The sequence below is a fragment of the Athalia rosae genome, chromosome 7 (genome assembly GCF_917208135.1).
Source record: "Athalia rosae chromosome 7, iyAthRosa1.1, whole genome shotgun sequence".
In the NCBI taxonomy this organism is placed as follows: Eukaryota; Metazoa; Arthropoda; class Insecta; order Hymenoptera; family Athaliidae; genus Athalia; species Athalia rosae.
Genome location: NC_064032.1, coordinates 12,158,300 through 12,178,894, shown reverse-complemented (window position 1 = coordinate 12,178,894; position 20,595 = coordinate 12,158,300). Strand labels below are relative to the sequence as shown.

Sequence of the window (20,595 nt, the reverse complement as noted above, 5' to 3'; positions counted from 1 at the left end):
GAAAATGAATCTGAAGAATTTTCCTCCCATCATTTATATGCGACTAGAAACGAAGGCGGGAGATTCGAATGAATCGGATGGGAAAAAAGTGGGGAAGAAGGGAACGGGAGTGAACAACGAGAGAGGATCGCGTTCGTCCTTTTTAGCGCGGGTTTTTCTAAACCATAGGTAGGTATATTCATTCGGAAGGAAGTGCATATAAGAATAATAATAAGGGAGACTAAAAGTGAGAGAAAAAAGGAAAAAGATTTTCGGGGCTCTGGGTACCTAACTACTTACGGGGGTATACGAACATATACGTATTATATCTTATAGTCGGAAAGAAGAAGGGCAAGCGTTCGTCAACGAGTCCTTGAAAAAAAGGAAGAAGGAAAAGAAGAGTAGAGGAAAAAGAATGGAAAAGGAAAAAAGCGGACGATTCATTTCGCACCTGGCCCAGGGGTCCCGCCGCAGACCCCTTCGCCTTCTCCGGCACCGTGAAAGGCCCTTTCTTCGCGCAATAATACATAAATAAATATATACCTAGGTTGTATATCTACTAACGGGGACCAGGAGTCCTCGTTCTTCTCATCGCGAACACAAGGTATTGAAAGAAACCCCCAAATTAAATGCAAGTGAACTGCACCTCGGTTAATATAAAAATGTGCAGTTCGAAGCGACGGAAATATAATTTATTTGAAAGAAAATTTTTTTTCACCATAAAAATTATAACAAACATATCACGTTCGAAAAATCCATTGATTGGAATGAATTTTCCGAATTTTACCAAAATTTAAGGTACCATTACCCGGAATATTTTTCAACAAAATTTCCGTCCATGATATATGTATATACGGACACGTCGAGGGCTTATTTACGAGCGGAAAATCCCGTTAGATTACCAATATACAAGAAGTACGTGGGCCAACCGGGTACTCTCAACCCCCCCAACCTTTTGTGTTCCCGGTAAAATTTTCTGCAGTACCGTTGTTTCCCTTATAACGCAGGTATGGGTGCAGGTATATGCACATGTATAATACGGCCAATATGGCAGCAGATCGGACTGCACCCTCGTCAAGTGAGAGAGAAAGAGGAAAGGGAAGGGGGGAAGAAAAAAGGTGACAAAGGAAACCCTCTTGCGGCACAACCGAAGGTTTTTCCTATACCTTATCTTCTCTATTTCTCCTTAAACTTATTCTATTCAATTTACGCGGCGACCACCTCATGACCCGACCATATTCTTTGACTACTTAACAAGAGGCGGCTAGGTATGTCATCGCGGTATACATAGATAAATGTACGTGCAAGAACATCTGCTTCGTTATACCTGTGTAGGTAGTACCGAAAAATGGTTATTATACTTTCCGCAAGTTATTCATTAAATAATATAATTTTCTGTATTCGAACATCTAAACGCATGTTTCTTGATTCCAATAGTTGAATCAAGTTAAATTATAATTTTATTTTATTTTATTTATTTTTTTTTTGTTTTAAATTTTTATACAAATCATTCACTCCCGTCGAGTTCATCTTCTAATTTATTCTAAATGATCTCATATTCTTTTCATTGACCACCTAGTTTTAAGAGACTTTAGGCGCTAAAAAAAATTAATTAATTAATTAATTAATTAATTCAAAGCTGAAAATATGGGACCGCGTTAATTGTACATGACCGTTGCAAAGTTGAGTAAACGCGTACTGACAATGACTTAATAATAATATATAAAATTGAAGGTCACGTGAAATAATTATATACATATAGGTATACACCTAAACCTATATACCTGTACACCTATAGGTATTATATAAATAAATTTCGTCGATGTAGGCTTCGAGTAAATAAGTACGCGTACATAATTTGTATGTATAATATATTGAAGTATATGTTAAGTATATGAACGGTGAGCGACCTTCGAAGTGTTAATACCGCGCTTTATTACTTAAGATCACCATATCGTACGGGTGTATTGTACATACGTAATGACGAGTAGTTTTAACTATTATAGTCGATTGGCGATCGCACACGCGTGTATCCGAGAAACAGGTGGTAATCGCGGTAATTGACCAGTACGACGACGCGGTGGTTGACATATCTTATCTACGAAACGGCATACTCGATCGCGGTGATAACTCGAATTCGCAGGATGTGAAAACCGACGATAAACGTGCTTGTGAAACTATTTGACGAATATTTCCTCCTTTTTTAATTCAAGATTCGAGTTACGTTCGTTCTATTTTATTTTTTTTTTTTACAATTTTTCGCATTTTCTCGATACGGTACCGATCCACTGTGAGTATGACTGTGTGAAATGGGCTAGACGAGTGCGCGGAAGAAGTTGAAAAAAGGGAGGAAAAAAAGTAGGCAAGACTGGAGAGGAGAAAAAAAGAAAAAAATTTGGAGGGAAAAAAGGGGACTAAAAGTGGACGGAAAAATCGTTTGGGTCACGCTGCGCTCGGACTACTGGCTGCTACTACTACTACTATTACTACGATATACTATAACGATTCGTAATCAGAGTTTGAAACTTTGCCAAAAATTCGTTTCGTCTAACTTGCATCGAAGAATTTCTTCCCAACTATGATAGATGGATGTTACATAAATACATATGTGTGTAACAATGAAAAATCCACAGTCATGTGGATATAAATGAATATAGTAATAAAAATAAGCGATGGAACTATTTCGAAAAGAAAGCTACGAAATGATAAAAAAAAAATAAAAAAATAAAAATGAAAAAGATTCATAGGTGAATAGTATTTCGTAGCCGTACATAGTGATATATAGAGACCAGAGAAGAATTTTTCCTTTTCTTTCTCCACAAAAATTTAGCTGACCACTTGAAATGATGCGAACAAGTATAAAAAATGAATTTATCATAGTTTGATGACATTTTATGCCCGTATAAATGTCACAATTCATTTCGACGTGTTTCGTATTTACCCGACTTACCGCCTCCTAGTCTAGACGGTAGACATTAAAATAAGGGTTAAAGTAATCCTAAATAGCGAAAATGTTGTATCAATTAGAAATTTATCATCGTACGTTTTTCATATCCTTGATTTTTGGTAATTTCTTCGATTTTGTCGAAATTTATACGCGATTAGCATTCGGTAACATGATTCTACGTACATGAAATCCTCAAAAAATAAATAAATAAAATAGGTTAAAAAAAAACCCCCGAGAAAATGACGACCGTTGCCAATTTCTTTTTCTTTTTTTTTTTTTCAAAGACTCGGCGTTTTCTTTAAAATATATATACATATATTTGTTTCAGTGTCGGTTTCTTCAATTCGATTTACGGGATCAGGTTTGAGCATATATATATAAGTCGGTGGTGAAAATTAAGAGGGAAAAAATGATCATCGTGGTTGGTTGGTTCTCGACTGGGTCAAACACGTGTACTCGAGGCCAGGGCGGTTGGCTGGGCCACGTGGCGATAAACTATCGTGGATTAAAATTCGCGTAAAGTTAGCGAAAACGGATAACGGAACGTTTTTTTTTTTTTTGTTTTTTTTTTTCAATATTTTTCTCGTTCCTCCTTCTTCGTCTTTTACCAATCGTAAGTAGAACGAAATAGTGGTAGTTTCTCCGAGGTTCCCGGGTTTCCGACAACAGCATTTCGCGTAAGTATAGCATTTTCAACAGCTGTGCCCGTAAGAAATTAGACGACGAAGAGGGCGAGGGAAAAAAATCGAATAAATAAATGGTAGTTAAGACTAAAGAAGAGACCCGCGACTGGCCGGCCTTTACGGCGTCGCCCTCGGCGCCCTAGTAGTGATCGCGATCGTCGTCGCCCACGTCGCGTTGATTTTTAAAGAAGACAACCAACCGCAGGGCAAAGCAATTTTCTCCACGTGGAACGACTTCGACCTACCTATGTATATCTATATATACACACAATGATATATGTCGGGTATACGGACACTGGTTTTGACGCACGCGCTACTCGTGCCCAATGCCGGTCCCGTCGTATTTTCCTCCCTCGTAGCGAAGATGTGGTGGTGGGTTACGGGCGCGTTGCGTTGCGTTGCGTCGGTCGTTCGTCTTCCGCCTTCCGCCGCGACGTGGAAAGCTTTGGCTTTTATACTTGCGTTGAAACTTCTATTCCGATGAGTCACGCGATTTTAAGCCCAGATCGACCGTCGGACTCAACATCCCGCAACGCATTGCGGACGCCAAATTGTGTTATAGGTATACAACCTACGCGACGATGCGAAAAAAAAAGCAAAAAAAACAAAAAAAAAGCTCCAGCTGCCCTTCCGACTCCTCCGAATGAGATCACGATGACAATCGTCAGCACGATTTTGAACACCACCGTTTTGCAGCACATGCCCGGCTCTTCAACCCACGCAACTTATTTGCCTCGATTTTATTTGATGACCGTCTTTTTTTGATTTTATAAATGCTCGATGTCCGGGTAGAAATTTGCGATCCCAAATTTTCATTTTTAGAATTTCGATATCCTTTTCATTCCGTTTCAATTCGGAACCAAAATTCAGTGCGCGTATAGGATTGACTTTCAATATAAGCCGTCTGGGTCGATCGAAGAGTTAGGAAATAGAAAAAAAAAAAAAGAAAATGAGAAGCGCTCATTAAGGACCCATGAGTGGGCACAGGTGCATTATTAAGTACACCACAAACATATGCGTATACAAAGTTTGGATGCGTGTCTCTTACTATACATTGGAAACAGACTATTCTACGTATAAAAGGATATAAAAGGAATGATACTGGGTTTAAGAATCTTCGTACGATAAGCAGTCGAATTTTGTATGAGAAACTCACACAGTCCGTCGAGACGAGGAGAAAGAAAATGAAAAAAGAGATGACAAAACGGAGAGAAGAAAACGGGACGAATAAATTCCCACGTATATATTACATGATACGTAGTCCTATGGAGTGTATAATGTAAAAACCCTTTTTATCTTCCGTTGATGTTTTTTAGATTTCATTTTCTTTACCCCGTTGTGAACAGTCGCCGAACATATATATACGTATACCGATCGTGCAGGTGCGGTGCAGTCCGACCAAAGAAGAGTTGAAAGTCAAGATTGTGGTTGACCGAAAAAAATGTTTCTCAAATTCTTGTGGAATATAAATGTACGGACTACTGCGCCGATTACATTATTCAAAGATGAGAAATTAGAAAAGTCTCCGGCGATCGATTTGAAAAATATTTCATTTTTGGCCCAGAATTACAAAAAATCTAAAGGGGTATCCCTCGGATTTTTGTTTCACTTTTTTCCACGTCTTGGGGAAGTATTTTAGCCGCAAATGGGAAGTTGAAAAACTTAAACTCATTCCATTGTAAGAGCACCGGCGCTTTTGATAGGTAATTTAATTATACTATATGATGATGCATACTTATAAGTTACAATTTACATTCACGTACAAAGTATTATTAAACAGGGGTATCCAACTGTACGTGCACCGACATTCTTGATAATCGTGTTATACGCGTAAGAAAGTAAAAAAAAGCAGAAAGAAAGGGAGAAAAAGAAAAAGGAAAAAAAAAAAAAACCCATAATTTTTGTGTCGGTATACCCGGTGCGAGTTGTTCAAAGATTCTCACTACCGAGTGTGTTTGGCACATATTATGTTATACTTATAAAGAATGAGTAATTAAAATGAGTATCAACTGGCCGCCATTCGGCGGGGATCATCAGACCAGAAAACGCAAAGCATGACCAATTAAGAAGCTTACCTTACTTAATTATTACTGAATTGAATTAATACCCCCGTTGCCCTCCGGCACCGTATAGGCGCCTTTACATAGGTATGATTTATACCAACGTAAGAGAAGATCGACCAAAGATTCGAAACTTGCAGACAGTTTGTAAAAAATCAAGAGAAGAAAAATACGACAAATTTATACAATCAAACCTACTGACCTGAGGATTTTCCTTCGATTATTCGGATGAAGTCTGTCGGCCATTTCCGGATCAATTTCTCGGAGCATTTTATGAAGTTCCTCGTTGCTCACGTCGTCGTCGTCGTATTTCACTTTTTTAAACGGTGGTTGTTGTTCACGTTCCGATGGAGAAGAACCGCCGCCTCCCGCACTCGCAGTTGTACTTTCCTCGTGTAATTGTTCGTCGGAGTGAAAATGATCCTTTGATTCACTTTTTTCGCACTTGTCACCTAAGCGACGATCATTTTGCGAACGATCGTCATCGACATTATTGGCGTCGTCTGCGTTACAAACTTCACCACTGTTTCTCATACTTTCATTGATTTCGGTAGAAACTCGAACACCGTGATCTTCGTTAGATTTGATCGTTTTCGATCGACTATCACTTATTGTAACGATACCACAGTCACGTTCGAAAACCAAAGAACAAGCACCGTCTTCCGTTTCTTTTGGATCTTCGATGAGAATTTGCCAAAGCAACGATTCGATATAATAATTAGTGCCACCGACTATTACCGGCATCGTTTCATCCTTGATTAATTTGTCTATCTAGTGTTCGCTTTAGGAAATATTTTGATTATATTCTAAATATTGATAACGAAGATGAGAATTGTTGGCATTAAAGGATACCAGTGGTAACGCTCTGTTTCTGAAATCGACGACCGTAAAGATTGACAAAGGGTCCAAAATATCCAACATATGGTGAGGCGCCATGGCTTGTTCCTTTTTAGTAACCTTCGCAGTAATCACGTCGAGTCCTTTGTATACCTGAAAAATAAATTGAAAAAAATAAAAATCATTAAACGAACGACGCGCATTGCATCTGTCGATCTAAGACAGAGAGAGGTGAGAGAGAGAGAGAGAGAAAAAAGAAGAAGGTGCATCGACACGATTATCGTCATTAACATCATCATCATTATTTTCTTCGCGTTCGTCGTAGAGAAAATATTCGTCCGCGTATCTGGTATATAAATTCCTCAACTATTCGATAAGTGTAGCACGTGATGCATTTACTGTTATCCTGATAGATATATATATATATATATGTACGTATGAAAATAAAAAAAATATCCACACATACACGGTGTATAATAAAACAGATGTAAAGCCTTGAGGCTTCAGGAGGCAATTCCAGGCAAAAGATTTATAAGAAAGTATCGTCGGCGTTATAACGCTAGGTACGTACGTCCTGCGGATCTGGGATATAAAAATCTCGGATAAAGGTGAGCCCGAGGCACGCGCCGATCCTCCGTAACCGGTACCGGTCCAGAAGGACTGCTTTGGAGGCCAGACAAAAGGGGCTTCTCGCGTCACCTGTTCTTCCCATTCCTACACTCCTCCCTTACAATTTCTACTACGTACTCCTATAGCTAGGGACCAACCACCTGCCATCGTTCAATCGAATAATCTATATATATGTACATATGTATATATACGCATTATACATAGGTAGATATGTACGTTTTTTGGTAAGTGCTGTACACTGGACCGCTACAGGAAGATAAAAATTGAAGAAAAACAATCAGAATAATGCGTTTTCGTGCTGAAACGACATTCAGTACAATTTGAAGACTCTCGTAATTTTTTTGATTTTGTCAAAATTGTTTCGCGTACGTTCTTTTACATTTTTGCCAAATATTTCGAACGCGAATTTACGAGTGGCAAAGTGGAGGTGATGAGGGAAAAAAAGAGAAGAGAAAATCGTAGAAGTTTCACAGGTGTGCTCGATCTAAGGTGTTGCAAGAACGATAATATTAATAAGAAGTTCACGGTAGAAACGAGAAATAAATAAATTGAAGAATCAAAAAAAAAGTATAGTATGGAAAAATGATCCGCTAATAACGAGATTGGTGAGTGCGATTTCTTGACAGAAGTGAGTGATTGAGTGGGAGGATTAAGTACGTGAGTGTAACCGTACAAATGTACGAAATATATTGTATCGCCTCGAGGCATTCTTGGTCACCGAGTGATTCGAATGAGAGGTATTAAAATACGATTCCATTATAATTGTAAAACTGTGGATATATTAGCGTTACACTGTTAGAAAAAAATTCATTCGTTCAAACCGAGGTTCGAACTAATTATAAATATCTGTTGCAAATCGACAGAAACCGCGGTACGGATTTTATTTTCACCGCTTCGAATCAGATCGATCGAACCGTAAAAATTCAATTCATTGTCAAGTTGAAACATTAAATTTCTCGTGTCGGTTTTTTTATCATTCGAATGTCCGAATTTGATTTTTTTTTTTTTTTTTTTTTGGTTCAAGCCGATAGTTCTTCGAGGTTCAGAAGTTATATTCGCACTCGGCATTTCCTCGTGCATCAATTTTCAAAGTCGACTTTTTGGAATAAAAATATAACTATTTCCAAAAACTACGAGAAATGCAAAGTACTATGCAAAATTAATCTACAGAACTCCGATGATCCGAAGTTTCATTTTTCAAAGGTGGGAGGCCAACTACTTCACAAGGGGTTCACTTTTTACTTAGACGCAAATGACATTGTCATTTTTGCGCCACTTGTTCTTGTTGGCTTTTTTTTTTTGCCCCCCGTTTTTTCGTTTTCTGTATTCCAACGGCCGCGACCATTGAGGTCAAGGATTTTAATTTAACCAAGGTAGAATAAAATACATATATTTCGTACGAAGTAACATGTACGATAACGTGATCACGACTAAATAATCATCTTTATACGTATTCATTTCTGTCAAATTCCGTTCTTTTTTTTTTCTTTTTTTTTTTTGACTTTGAAAAAGTTTCGTCCATTTCGACGAACATTGACGACAGAGGAATACATGAATTCGCGTTTTCTACATTGAATTAATCTCGACGCAAAACCTGAAGTAAAACGTGTCGAGATGGGATATATTTTTAAAAATCACCTAGGAGACTTGAAAATTTGAAAAATATATTACTCGAAAACCCGAGGGAGAACGGATAGAAAAAAAAATCGCTACCATGTAAATTCAGATTGTAGAGACGCACGTAAATTTTTTTCACACCAAGAACTACTGCACAGATCGAGAATAAATCATACAAAGTTAATATCGAACCGCGTATAGTTATATTTAAAAACTCTATGGGCACACCTATGCAATCGTAATTTCGATCGGACGAATGTCCAAGTCCGGCTCAGACGTACAAACTCTATAATAAACCAGAGTAGCACATACTTATCAAATACAACACATATATATATATATAAACACATATATACAAGAAGAGAAAATCAGAACAGAGCAGAGCAGAATATAATCTGAAGAAGTTTTTCTAGAAGAGGATGTTACGTTACTCGGTTATATGAACACGGTATAGGTACAGATGTGGTACGGCATCCGTCGCGCGTATGTAGGTGTATGAAAAATGAAATAAAATGAAATAAAACAGGACCTCCAGGTATCGCAGGACTGTTGCAGGACCAGGAAGAAAGTCGAGCAAAAGCAGAGCAACGTTCGAGCAAAACGAAGCAAAGCTAAGTGTATGGAGGGGGGGGAGGAGGAGGGGAGGGGGGGTGTGAGGAGGTTTAGCCGCGCAGCTTCAAGATCAGCATCGGCATCGGCATCGCGAGCCGTTCTCGGACATGGACCGGTTCTGAGAAGGCGATAAGAGAAGGTGAAGCAGCGGCAGCGCCTAGCCTAGAATCTGCGGAGGGCAGCTCGGATGATGAACATGCGACTTATCTACCATTCCGATCTCACGGGCAATAGTTTATAACTATTCGGTAGACCGAGCGTGTATAGGGTGGCCGATTTTTAAACGCTCCGACGAATCGATTGCAACGAACACTTTATTAGGTGTCGAAGGCTGATGTGAAAAAACAAAAAAAAAAAAAAAAATTATCGGTCGAGAAAATTATGACCCACACTCGAGGGAAAAACATGGAAAAGTTTTGAAGCGAAAAAAAGGGAAGAAAAAAGAACGCACATCGTTCGCAAAAATTGGAACTAACTGAAGTAGATGATGAATTTAACAAGGTTTTGACGAATCTCAAAGTAGTGGACGTACAATCAAAATAAATTTCGCACAATTTCGTACCATATGTCGGAGAGTAAAAGAAGAAAAAGAAATAAGATTCTCTCTGCACCGATAACGGAATAATCCAGATGGACGTCTTCTACTAGGATATAATTTTGCCCACCTACATGTCATGCGAATCTCTTCAACATTCCTTATTTATTTTATTTATTCTTTTTTGTTGTTAATCATATCATTTATTTGTATATTAGTGAATGAATAAATGAATAATGAAACGAATTGAAAGAAGAGTACAGAAAAAAACGGCATCTCCCCACGATATACCAATAATGTAGATCGTTGTATATCATAAATATATTTTTTTAAACTTCTACCTCAACAAAAAACAAATCTAGGAATAGAAAAGAACAGCGGTACAGTTTTTGATATCCTGTATCGATAAAACATATTATAAATAACATTAAATATAAAAGATTAACTTTTCAGAGCAGAGACAATCCATACGAGAGGTCAATTACCTCTTTTACGCTCCAGACATATGGTATATGGTTTATATATGAGTCCTGATCCTGAAAAATATATCGGCGTCAAGCAAACAGAGTATGGATAAATACCTACGTGGTACCTACAAGTATATTATATTAACCAATCAAAGTTTGATTAATGCGCAAAAGTTTGTCGAACTTTTTTAATATCCACCTACTATGTGTATATATATAACACGATATATATATATATGTGTGTACATGAGCACGCGGTTCGCATATTATAATACCTGATCTGATATCATCTCGTGAGTTACTGCAGCAGGTTTCTTTTTATTTGTCATTCCGATTATTTTTTTTTTTTTCACTTTTTTATTTATTTATTTTTTTTGTTTGTTTTTGATTTTGTTCGTGTTAAAAACTTATTTTGTCTGTGGCAAGATCATATTATGTAACTATTGTTTTTTAAAAACTACCAAAATAATCTAGGAGGGGGAAAAAAGAAAAAATCGAAAGTGCCGAATTCTCCCAGTGAAAAATTCGTCAGATCGGAAATGGATCCGTAACTTTACCACTTTTGAAAACGCGACGTTATACTCTGAGCATTCCATCAAGAAATCAAAAGGCGCGAGTTCTTATTTCATCGTGTAAGAAAATTGAAAAAGAATCCAGGTGGTACGGAGAAGAAAAGAAAAAGGAAAAAAACTTTACGCGAAGGCGCCGACGAAGAGAATCGTAGAATATAGTTCAAAATCGATTCGATTAATGAACAGTGTTATTCAGAAGTACAATAGAAACAACTTTTTGAAATCAGACGTACTACACAGGCCGACCAACCAACGACCTCGGAAGCCGGACCAAAAACTTGGTGGAGCGAGACGAGACAATAATTCGTCGTGTAGAATTTACATAGTAATGATTCTTGCACGTAATTATAATACTATCTAGATTATATCCACATCAGGTATGGGACACCGTGAATTTGTGTAAATGATTTGAAAGAGGCGAAAAAATAAAAACGAAGTATCCGGATAAAAGTGTGGAACATAAAACGAGATCAAATTCAAGAAAAATGGTAATTTCTTCAGTGAGAACAATTCAGTTAGCATAGAATACACCGTGACAGAATATTCCGAATTTTCTAATTCGAATAAAAAGAATTGAAAAAATAATCAAGGAAAAGTTCTCGGAGTGTATAAGAGTGACGAATAACTTCGGTTATCGATAGATATTTCATTGCTTCTCGACTCTAAAAATGTGATAAGTATTTACATTCGTATTTATAAATATTTGAATAAAATACGTGCGAACATCGGGTACGTTAATATGCAACGTTTATCATAACGTGTGCACCTATACAAACTTTTTATTCAATGCCAGAATTTTTTCATGGACGCATGGAAAATTCAAAGGTAAAATGTTCGCTCTATCCCTACGTATAACGCTGTTACTATTTTGAATAAATATTAAAGTTAAAACAATTTCAAGGGAACAGATCGTGTAAATATATACATACCTACGTGTACTATTATAATATAGTCATCGGCTATGATAATATATTTTTTTGAAACATACACGAGAAATTTACAACAAAACGAAAAATTGTTCATGAGCCCACGACGATATTGATTTTTTCCATTATAATTCTCATTCTTTGCGATAGGGGACGTTAATTAAAAAATCCAAGCAATTTCAAGGTTTAAAAGTCCTAGCTTTCGGTCGCCTAACCGACCTAACTTTCATTCATTCATTCGTTCAGTCATTCCTTCGTTCATTCATTCGCTACAATTTTATTTTTCCCAACCAAAGATGACAATCCATTCGAGAAAATAACAGAGGAAGAAAAATGAGCGGCTCTGATGTTGAGATACCTGCGAAACTATACAGGTAATTAAATTTGCCTATAACGTTAAAGTCAAAGGGGGAGAAAAAAAAAGAGAAAAAAATTTACAATGGAAGCGGAGAGGGATGTGAGTGGAGGAAAAAATGAAAACTTGACTTAGAAAAGAAAGCAAAAAAAAAAAAAAAAAGATTAGAAGAGGTGGGAACAGGTTAATTTACGTATCACGTGCGCGCGCTCGTTGTCCGAGAACGTCGAACTACACCTCGAATTCAAGGTTTAGCGGGCCGTGAGCAAGCGAGCAAGCAAGCAATCTAAAGTAGCCGAGTAATAATGCCAGCGATAGAAAATTGTACGTAGATATATATATATATATAAATACATAGGAGTAGTAGTAGTAACAGTAGTAGTACGTATATTGCATATATCTATAGGAGGAGGGTCAATGGTACTATAAACTATCAACAAACTGCGGTCCTTGGCATGCAGAGCGGTTCATTTTACGTATTGCGCGAATATAATTACGTCACCCCAAAAAACGCTGCACGCATGGAACTATACGTACTACGTATACGTATATGTAGAAGACTCGATGATAACCTGCCTATTATATTCGCAAGGCAAAAGTAGCCGCGTATAGGCTCACGTACCCCTTCCAATCAGCCCTCTCTGTGTACGCGATCTGATACGAGCCGTACATAATTATCATCGCACAATTAATAATGAAAAAATTAAGCAATCGTCTCGGGTAACTTGCGAGGGTTTATAGGAACGTGAGACGTAAGAGGAATTCGAAGATCAGCTACGATTCGCCAAAATTAAAATAATTATCGATCGTATCATCGATGCTAGAGGATTAGAAGTTGATGAAAAAAAGAAAAAAGAAAAATTTCAACCGCTAGAGATCCAAACGTTCGAAATGTGTTTCTAAATTACACGTGTGATATCGTGACACTTATCGTATCACTGGTCGCTGTATGACGCATCTTACATAATTTTACGCTATTTTTCTTACCCATTATAATTTTTACATACGGATATACCAAAAGTATACAGTAAAATTCAAGAAAACGTAAAAAATGATTTTCTTCGTATCGTACGACTTTAATTTTTCTCCTTTGGTTTTTAATTGGACACCGAAATGAAACGTACAAAATATGGAGGAAAAATCTTTGGAGACCATTTTAATTCCGGTCACCCCATACATATTCGCATAATTAGGAGTATGATAAGAATGAGGAGGACGTCGACGACGACGACGACGACGGAGATGATAAAAATAATAATTATCATCAGTGATGAAATTGAGTCGACGTATGAGACGTGTGAGTTTATCAAAAGTTTTTCTTTAGCCGTCGAAGCGTTCTACACGTGCTATGGCACAAATTAAACAGAAGGTCGTACGTACGTATAATAATAAAATAAAGCGAAATTCCGGTGGATGTGGTTCCGGTCCACATATTAGATTTTATATATACTTATGCAGAATAATATTAAGAAATAAATAGAATAATAAAGGCATGTGTATATATATACGGTACATGTATGTATGTAATAATTATATTAGGATATTATATTAGGTGGTTGTTAGGTATATAACATCCGTCGTATGGCTATATCATTTCCGGTTTGTGGTAAGTTCATGTTTGTAAATATATATATATATATATATATATATCAAATTCTATATAGCAGCGAGTCGTTCCGGAGAAAAATGAATACTATACGTTCTTACACATGTGATTCGGCTCTTTATGGCTAGCCTCGTGGTTGACCATTGTGGTTTTCTGGATTTTTGATAAATTTCGATAATGGAAAATAAGGAAAAACCTGAGTAAAAGGATATAAAACACCGGGTCCCTTTACACGAAAGATAAAATTACTAATTAGATTACTTTATCTTTTTCGTTTTATCAATATCTCAATTTGGAAAACGAAAATCAAATCAAAACCGAAGTAAAATGATATCAGAATTCTCCGTCACGCGTTTGCACACCCCCGCGAATATGTTAATCATTATCATTATTCTTTATACAAAAGCATATACACACACACACACATATATATATATTTTTAATCCACCAATCGGGTAAACCATGCGGGGTCATTATGCAGGAAGATATATAGATGAGAAAAAAAAATCACTACAGACGACGACAATGGCAACCTTGAAGTTATAGTTATTTTTATTGAATTAATGGCGGAAGCTTTTTCACATTTTTATCACACGCGCGTGAAAATTTATATCTTACTATATCATCGTCATCATTATTATTACATACAGTATGAGAATGAATTCAGAATTTGGAATTGAATATGATATAATATTAGTTTGAAGCAAAATCCAGGATTTCATGGGATCTAAGTGCACGAAATTTCATGTCCAAAAATTGAATTGAAATTTTGGGAAAACAAAAAAAGAGAAAAAATCGCTACCAGTTGTCGAATCTGTACGACGTGCGATAATCAAAACCTTGTCGAAATATTCTTGATGGAGATAATGCCTCGAGATAATTATCTGTCATGTTATCTCTTCTGTTCAGAGCTTGTCATTTCTTAACATAATAATTTTGATATCGAGAAGTTGCGCATTCGAATGAGAAAACGAGTAGATCATAGAGAATGAAAAGGAACGCAATAACAATTGTTGAAAATCTACGCGTAATTTTGACGACTGTGGAAGGTGAGGGAAATCTTGATAAGGCAAAGTATTCGGATATGCGCATAGAACGGAGAAAAAAAAATCTCCGTGTTTTTTTTTATTCTCAGCAATGTACGGAGCCGTTTTAGGTTGTTAGTCATAGTCGTCATCGCCATTAAAACTGACATTTTTACGATGATAAAAGTCCGCACGTGGCACCTCGCGGACCCGCGAAGGGCACGAGAGCAGCTATGGCACCAGACGATTAGCTAAACAGAAACAACCGGCCCTCCTCTTCCTCCTGCCCCTCAAATTTTTCCTCTTCCTATTCCACTTTATTCGACAAAGTCTCGCAATCTAAAGACCATATATGAACCCACAAAACCGTAACGCAACGATTACAGCGATTCCAGAGCGAACAGCGAAAGAGGAAAAGAGATAAGGGAAGAGGTAAAAACAAAATCGACACCCACTGGTTAACTAAATGCGACTTAGATTCGTATTACTACGATTAGAGCAAGCTTTTTTTTTTTTTGAATCGACTCTACGCTCCAAGTATAAAATGATTCCTCCGCTACGCTCAGATGCCTGTTAATCACGTTAGATGCGTACGTATAGGTACGGCATGTATCACCCTATACACCACGTGACGAACGATCCACGTGTGAATTGAGTGGCTAGGAATAGAGGAAACTTAGAACCACCAAGGGGACGCGAATAAGAATACGAAATGCGCGTCGTTAAAAAATTTTTGCCAGTAGTAGATAGAGTGAGAGAGATAAAATGAGCAAGAGAAACACGAGCTGAGGTGGCCTTCGACATATCCGAATGCCAATAACCTGTTCAACGAACGAGAAGGAATTTAAAACGTTGAAAATTACTTAACGTCGTCATCGTTTTACTATATGTATTATTTATATGTTGTTCCTGCTGATATGTGCGCGTACTATATCAAAGATAAGATATTTTTTCTCTCTAGGAATCGCTACGACTACGTTGAACATTTGAATTCAATCGGTATCGGCGATAGAAAATCTGCGAATTATTCAGACGTTCGTAATTACTCTGACTTTGAACTTCGAGCAGTAGTTGGTGGATCATCCGACTGCTGTTTTGTGCAATTTTCGTTTTCAAATAATTGAATTTTCACAATACTACGGAGTGACGCGCGATAAGCATCTGATAGAGATCCTTGATCTCTAAAAACGAAACGAAATGAAATAAAATTGATTGGATCGATAAACGTTGATTGGATCTGATCATTTGTGTATACATACATACATAGATATTACGCAAGAGTTTAAATGAAATAAATAAATAAGTAAATAAGACAAGGATGAACAAACGTCATGAGCAAATAATGAATATTTATCATACACACCTATTCATACGATAGGTTTTTCCTGTGTATTTTCACATGCCGCGGTATTTTACCCATTTAACTAACGATAGACGAGCAGGTATTAAGCGAGTTAAGAATGATGAATTTACATAATTTACTGGAATCATTCGCTGTGTGATTTTTACACCAGTCATTCCAAGTAACGTTATTCACATAAGTATGGTTCGGGTGGGGCTCCAAGAATTAAATGAATGACTGCATAATAACGGCTTCATCTTCGTGCAAGCTAACTATGTTGATGCGTGACGAATATATCAATTTTGCAGTCATAATAAAAAAAACTCTGACTAGCCTTTATTCTCAAAAACTCCCACCGACAACATATTTCCTCCGAGATGTTGTTAGTAGCAAACGGAATATAAAACATGTTACGATGTTACCAAATGTTGATTTTACGATACAACTAAAATAAATATCTAATACTACCAGCGTCTCGTACCATGAATAATATGAACGATAATCAGGCAATGAGTGAAAGTGAAAATGAAAATGAAACTATTTTCATTCATAAGCCTTCTACAATAATTGATACAGATAATAAAAATGTGCAAATAAGAGCAGATCGATGGAAAAGACTTTCCACGGTCTAAGTTCTGAAAAGAAATTATAAATAGCGTTTGTTGATAAAAGCATTAAATGTATCTAAACAATTCTGAAATGGGATAAAAAAATTAAATCCAACTATGCATAACCATTTGAACACGCAAAGCTTATTCGAACCTAAAGATTTGTCAAGTAGAAAGCTACGCAGCTTTCCCAGTGGCTTGGTACCTTTGGATGGCATAGGCACAAGCCATGCTTATCGTAAGAAATACATCAGTTTCATGAGAGGTTAGACATCATCGAGAACCTACTCCGTTAACCCCAGATATTGAGTGCTATTGTTTGTAATACTCAACATCTAGTTAACCACAATAAATTTAAGACTTTTTGAAACAACTGTAATCTCAAAAACGAACTAGACCAACAACTAGACCTGTTGTTGATGAAATAAGTCCCTTCGACAACTTAAATTGTCGTTGGGATATTGGTCTAATTTTCTACATCGTAGGGTGAACAAAGAAGCCTAAAAAATTTTCCGATTTTTCGTCAATAATCGGAATGGTGATGGAAGAACCGCTTACAATATATCGAATTCGCTAGGCTTGACAACAATTTTTAAGTGAATGTTGGGCCTCGTGGTGAAGGTTATGACCTAACCTAAAGCAGCGTGGTAATGATACGACACATGACAAAAATAGTTTACCTGCATACTGTCTGCAGAAATGATTTCCCCAAAATATTTGGATGCAAGTTCGATGGCCAGTTTTGATTTTCCAGTACCAGTGGCACCCAAAATAACAAGAATCGGCACTCGCGACATAACGAAATTTACAGAATCTCGCTACTCACACACCACAGTTAGCACTTCACCGAGCACGAGTCTGACATTATCCATCATGGCGTCGTGGTTCGACTCGAAGTCACGTGACGCGAAACGAATCGATCGAGATTCGAGAATAGTGCGCGTAGCAGACGGGACGATTTAAAAATGTGAAAAATATTATTTTCAGAATACCGTTTCGACATTACTGTAATTATGCATCAATTAAGGTACAATTTTCGCTACAATTGCGCTGATTATCCGAACAATTTTGTTTCCCTTCTTTTTTACACGACTCAGAAACCGAATTATTTTTGTAAAACTACCAACTACCAGTGTAAAGAATCAGAGAGAAATTTTTTATTGAACTTTCAGGGTCGGAAACGAGTCCGATCAGAACTACTCGTAAAAGAATGGCATATCAAATTCGGAATTCACATTTTATCAGATTCTATTCCCATAGGAGAAACTATCTTCACTCGCAGAACTTACATTGCGACAGATTGCGCAATATCACTCTCATGAGTCATCGACGACAAACTGTACTCGTCTTTCCAAAGTATGTACATACATTTTCCGCCAGAAATACACACGATATAAAGAGAAAGAGTAACGCACACAATTTCAGCTCAAACAACAATAGGCAGCATCTACGAACGTATCTGTACGTGAATGAGTCAATTATCGATCAGAATTACCCTTCCCCTCACATTGTTATACCAACAGCACATCATACGCATTTGTAATCTCAAAGTTAACAAGTTTTCCCCGTAAATCTATAATAAACTCGGTGTATGTATACAAATATGCAGCTGCACGAAGATTGTGCAAATATGCAATACACGCTCCTGGACAATTATTACCATTATTGTTAAATTGCAAATATTTTTTTACATAATTAATAAGATGCGCACGATCTTCGTATTTAAAAATATCCATGTACATTTGAATACTCACAAAGAAACTCTCCTTTCGTTTTCAACCTCTTCTTCTTCTTCTCCTTCAAACTTTACCAACCAATCAACGACTGTTCTACGCACAAAATATATTCGTCATAATTCTCCACCTAATATCCTGTGTAGTTTGTTTAAACTCGAACCACCGAGATTCCGACCGACTGACACGTTCTGCTCTTAGACGAAGTCTACGAAAAGTGAAACGTATTTTACTTCATTCTCTTTTCCTTCTTTTTCTTTCATTTCATTCTCTTTCTCCTTCTTATTTCTCCATACCACAAACATAAAATACACAACACACATGACTAATACAATGAATTTCATACCTCTACCTTTCATAAGGCAGAAATTTTATCCCCGCTACCAATTTTCAGTTGGCTCCCTTTTGTGCCCAACTTTTTCAAAAAGGGCCACCCGTCTCATTCCTGTTCCTTTCGAATAAATATATAGTACATTCGTACCTTCTTCTTCTCCCTTCTATTGGTCAATACGTTTTTTCCTCTGGTTCCCATATTATTATTATTTTTATGCTTGTTGTTATTATTACCATTATCATTATACCTTCGAGGCACGGAAGGGCCTCTTCCGATGCAATGCCCTGACCCAAACTGTCACTAACCTCGTACCTTTAAACTGGTCACGTGCTTCCTCTCGACCGTAGGATATCTGACGAAGAAAATGAATAAAGTGTCGATGATGATGGTAATAATAAAAACGATATGAAACAAGTTGAAGTGAAAGAACCCGTGACTCGAATGACGTGAAATTCGTGAGATAAATACGACAATCTGTACATTTGCAACGTGTATAATATTCGAATGTAAAAAGGAACCAGAGAAACTTGGAAAAAATTAATTTCTTGAATGAGAATAATAATGATTATAATATATTTCGATCTAATCACGTATGATATGCTTTATTACAACGTAAATTTACTGTGATTATAAACAAAATTTACGAATAACGTGATATGCCTATACATTATGTATATATATGATACGTATTTAGGTATCGTGTGCACTGTATATGATCGTGTGATATTTCTGAAATGACCAATCGGATACGAGTCATTATGTGGACCACCGGATTAGCCATAATAATCGCGCCAGCATTCGAAGAACTGATTTTTAATTCGTTTTATTTATTTATTTTTTTTCCTTTAATCAGCGCGGTGGGTAATATCATGAGGATCAGATTGCAATAAAGATACGGCGCATGGCGGTCCAAAGGCGTTGTACCCATATGAAATACTCATACAAATATACGTATCGTTCGTACAGATACTTTATATTATATGTTACATTGGAAGAAAACGCAGCTGCGCATGCAATTTTTTTATAGTTACCAAATCAATGTACGTACGATAATTTACGCCCGCATATACCGCAGGATGCACCCTATAATTCTACACACTACCTTACGGTGTTTAAAATAGATTATTAATAATAATAATTATTATTTTTATTACATTATCATTATAATTATTCGTTCAGATCGATCTACGGTGTTTGAGAGTGATAAGAAATCGTGCTTGAAATGTTGTAGAGTTTATCTTATCTAACACAGATGCTCATTTACGGGGTGTACTCGGTTGGAAAGAATTCATTTTACAGATAATTCGAATTACTGTTTGATCTAATTCTTCTTCTTGGTCATAAAATGGAAAAGGTGAAGAAAAATTATTGACAATTTTGAATTTGGCATCTTTCTATCGATTCAAACACTCGAGATTGTTAACTCGTCCATCTTGTTTTTTTCTCTTTCTCTTTTTTGTGCCGTTTATCAGGAAGCTTTCGGAGTCGTTTGGGGAATACCGCAGGTATATAAACCAACTTACTGTACATAAGTATACACGCGGAAATATTTTTCGAATTTTTATTATTTTTAAACTACCCGGTATCGCATACTTGTGCGTGGCTTTCTATGTATACACGATACGTTAAAGTGGAGTTGGCTCTTGCACGTGGCGCTTAAACGATACGAATCTACCACGTGCGATTTTTCGTCCTCATTTTCAACTTGGAGTAAATCACTTCACACC

The 20,595-nt window shown here is 36.9% G+C and overlaps 1 protein-coding gene across 3 annotated transcripts in view; it reads right to left on the bottom strand.

Moving 5' to 3' along the window:
• Positions 1–17,707, bottom strand: part of LOC105687987 (tRNA dimethylallyltransferase) — a 42,763-nt gene extending 25,056 nt beyond the window's left edge. The window contains exons 1-3 of one of the 3 annotated variants that reach the window (XM_012403975.3): positions 17,482–17,707; positions 6,522–6,659; positions 5,872–6,440 (exon numbers count right to left, since the gene is read on the bottom strand). In XM_012403975.3, coding sequence (XP_012259398.2) covers positions 5,872–6,440; positions 6,522–6,659; positions 17,482–17,598 — 824 coding nt within the window. In that variant the 5' untranslated portion in view covers positions 17,599–17,707. Of the gene's footprint in view, positions 1–5,871; positions 6,441–6,521; positions 6,663–7,077; positions 7,234–17,481 lie in introns of those variants that run through there. The other 2 variants (XM_048658425.1, XM_020853502.2) reach the window with 2 other exon arrangements.
• Between the last annotated feature and the right edge of the window lie 2,888 nt (positions 17,708–20,595).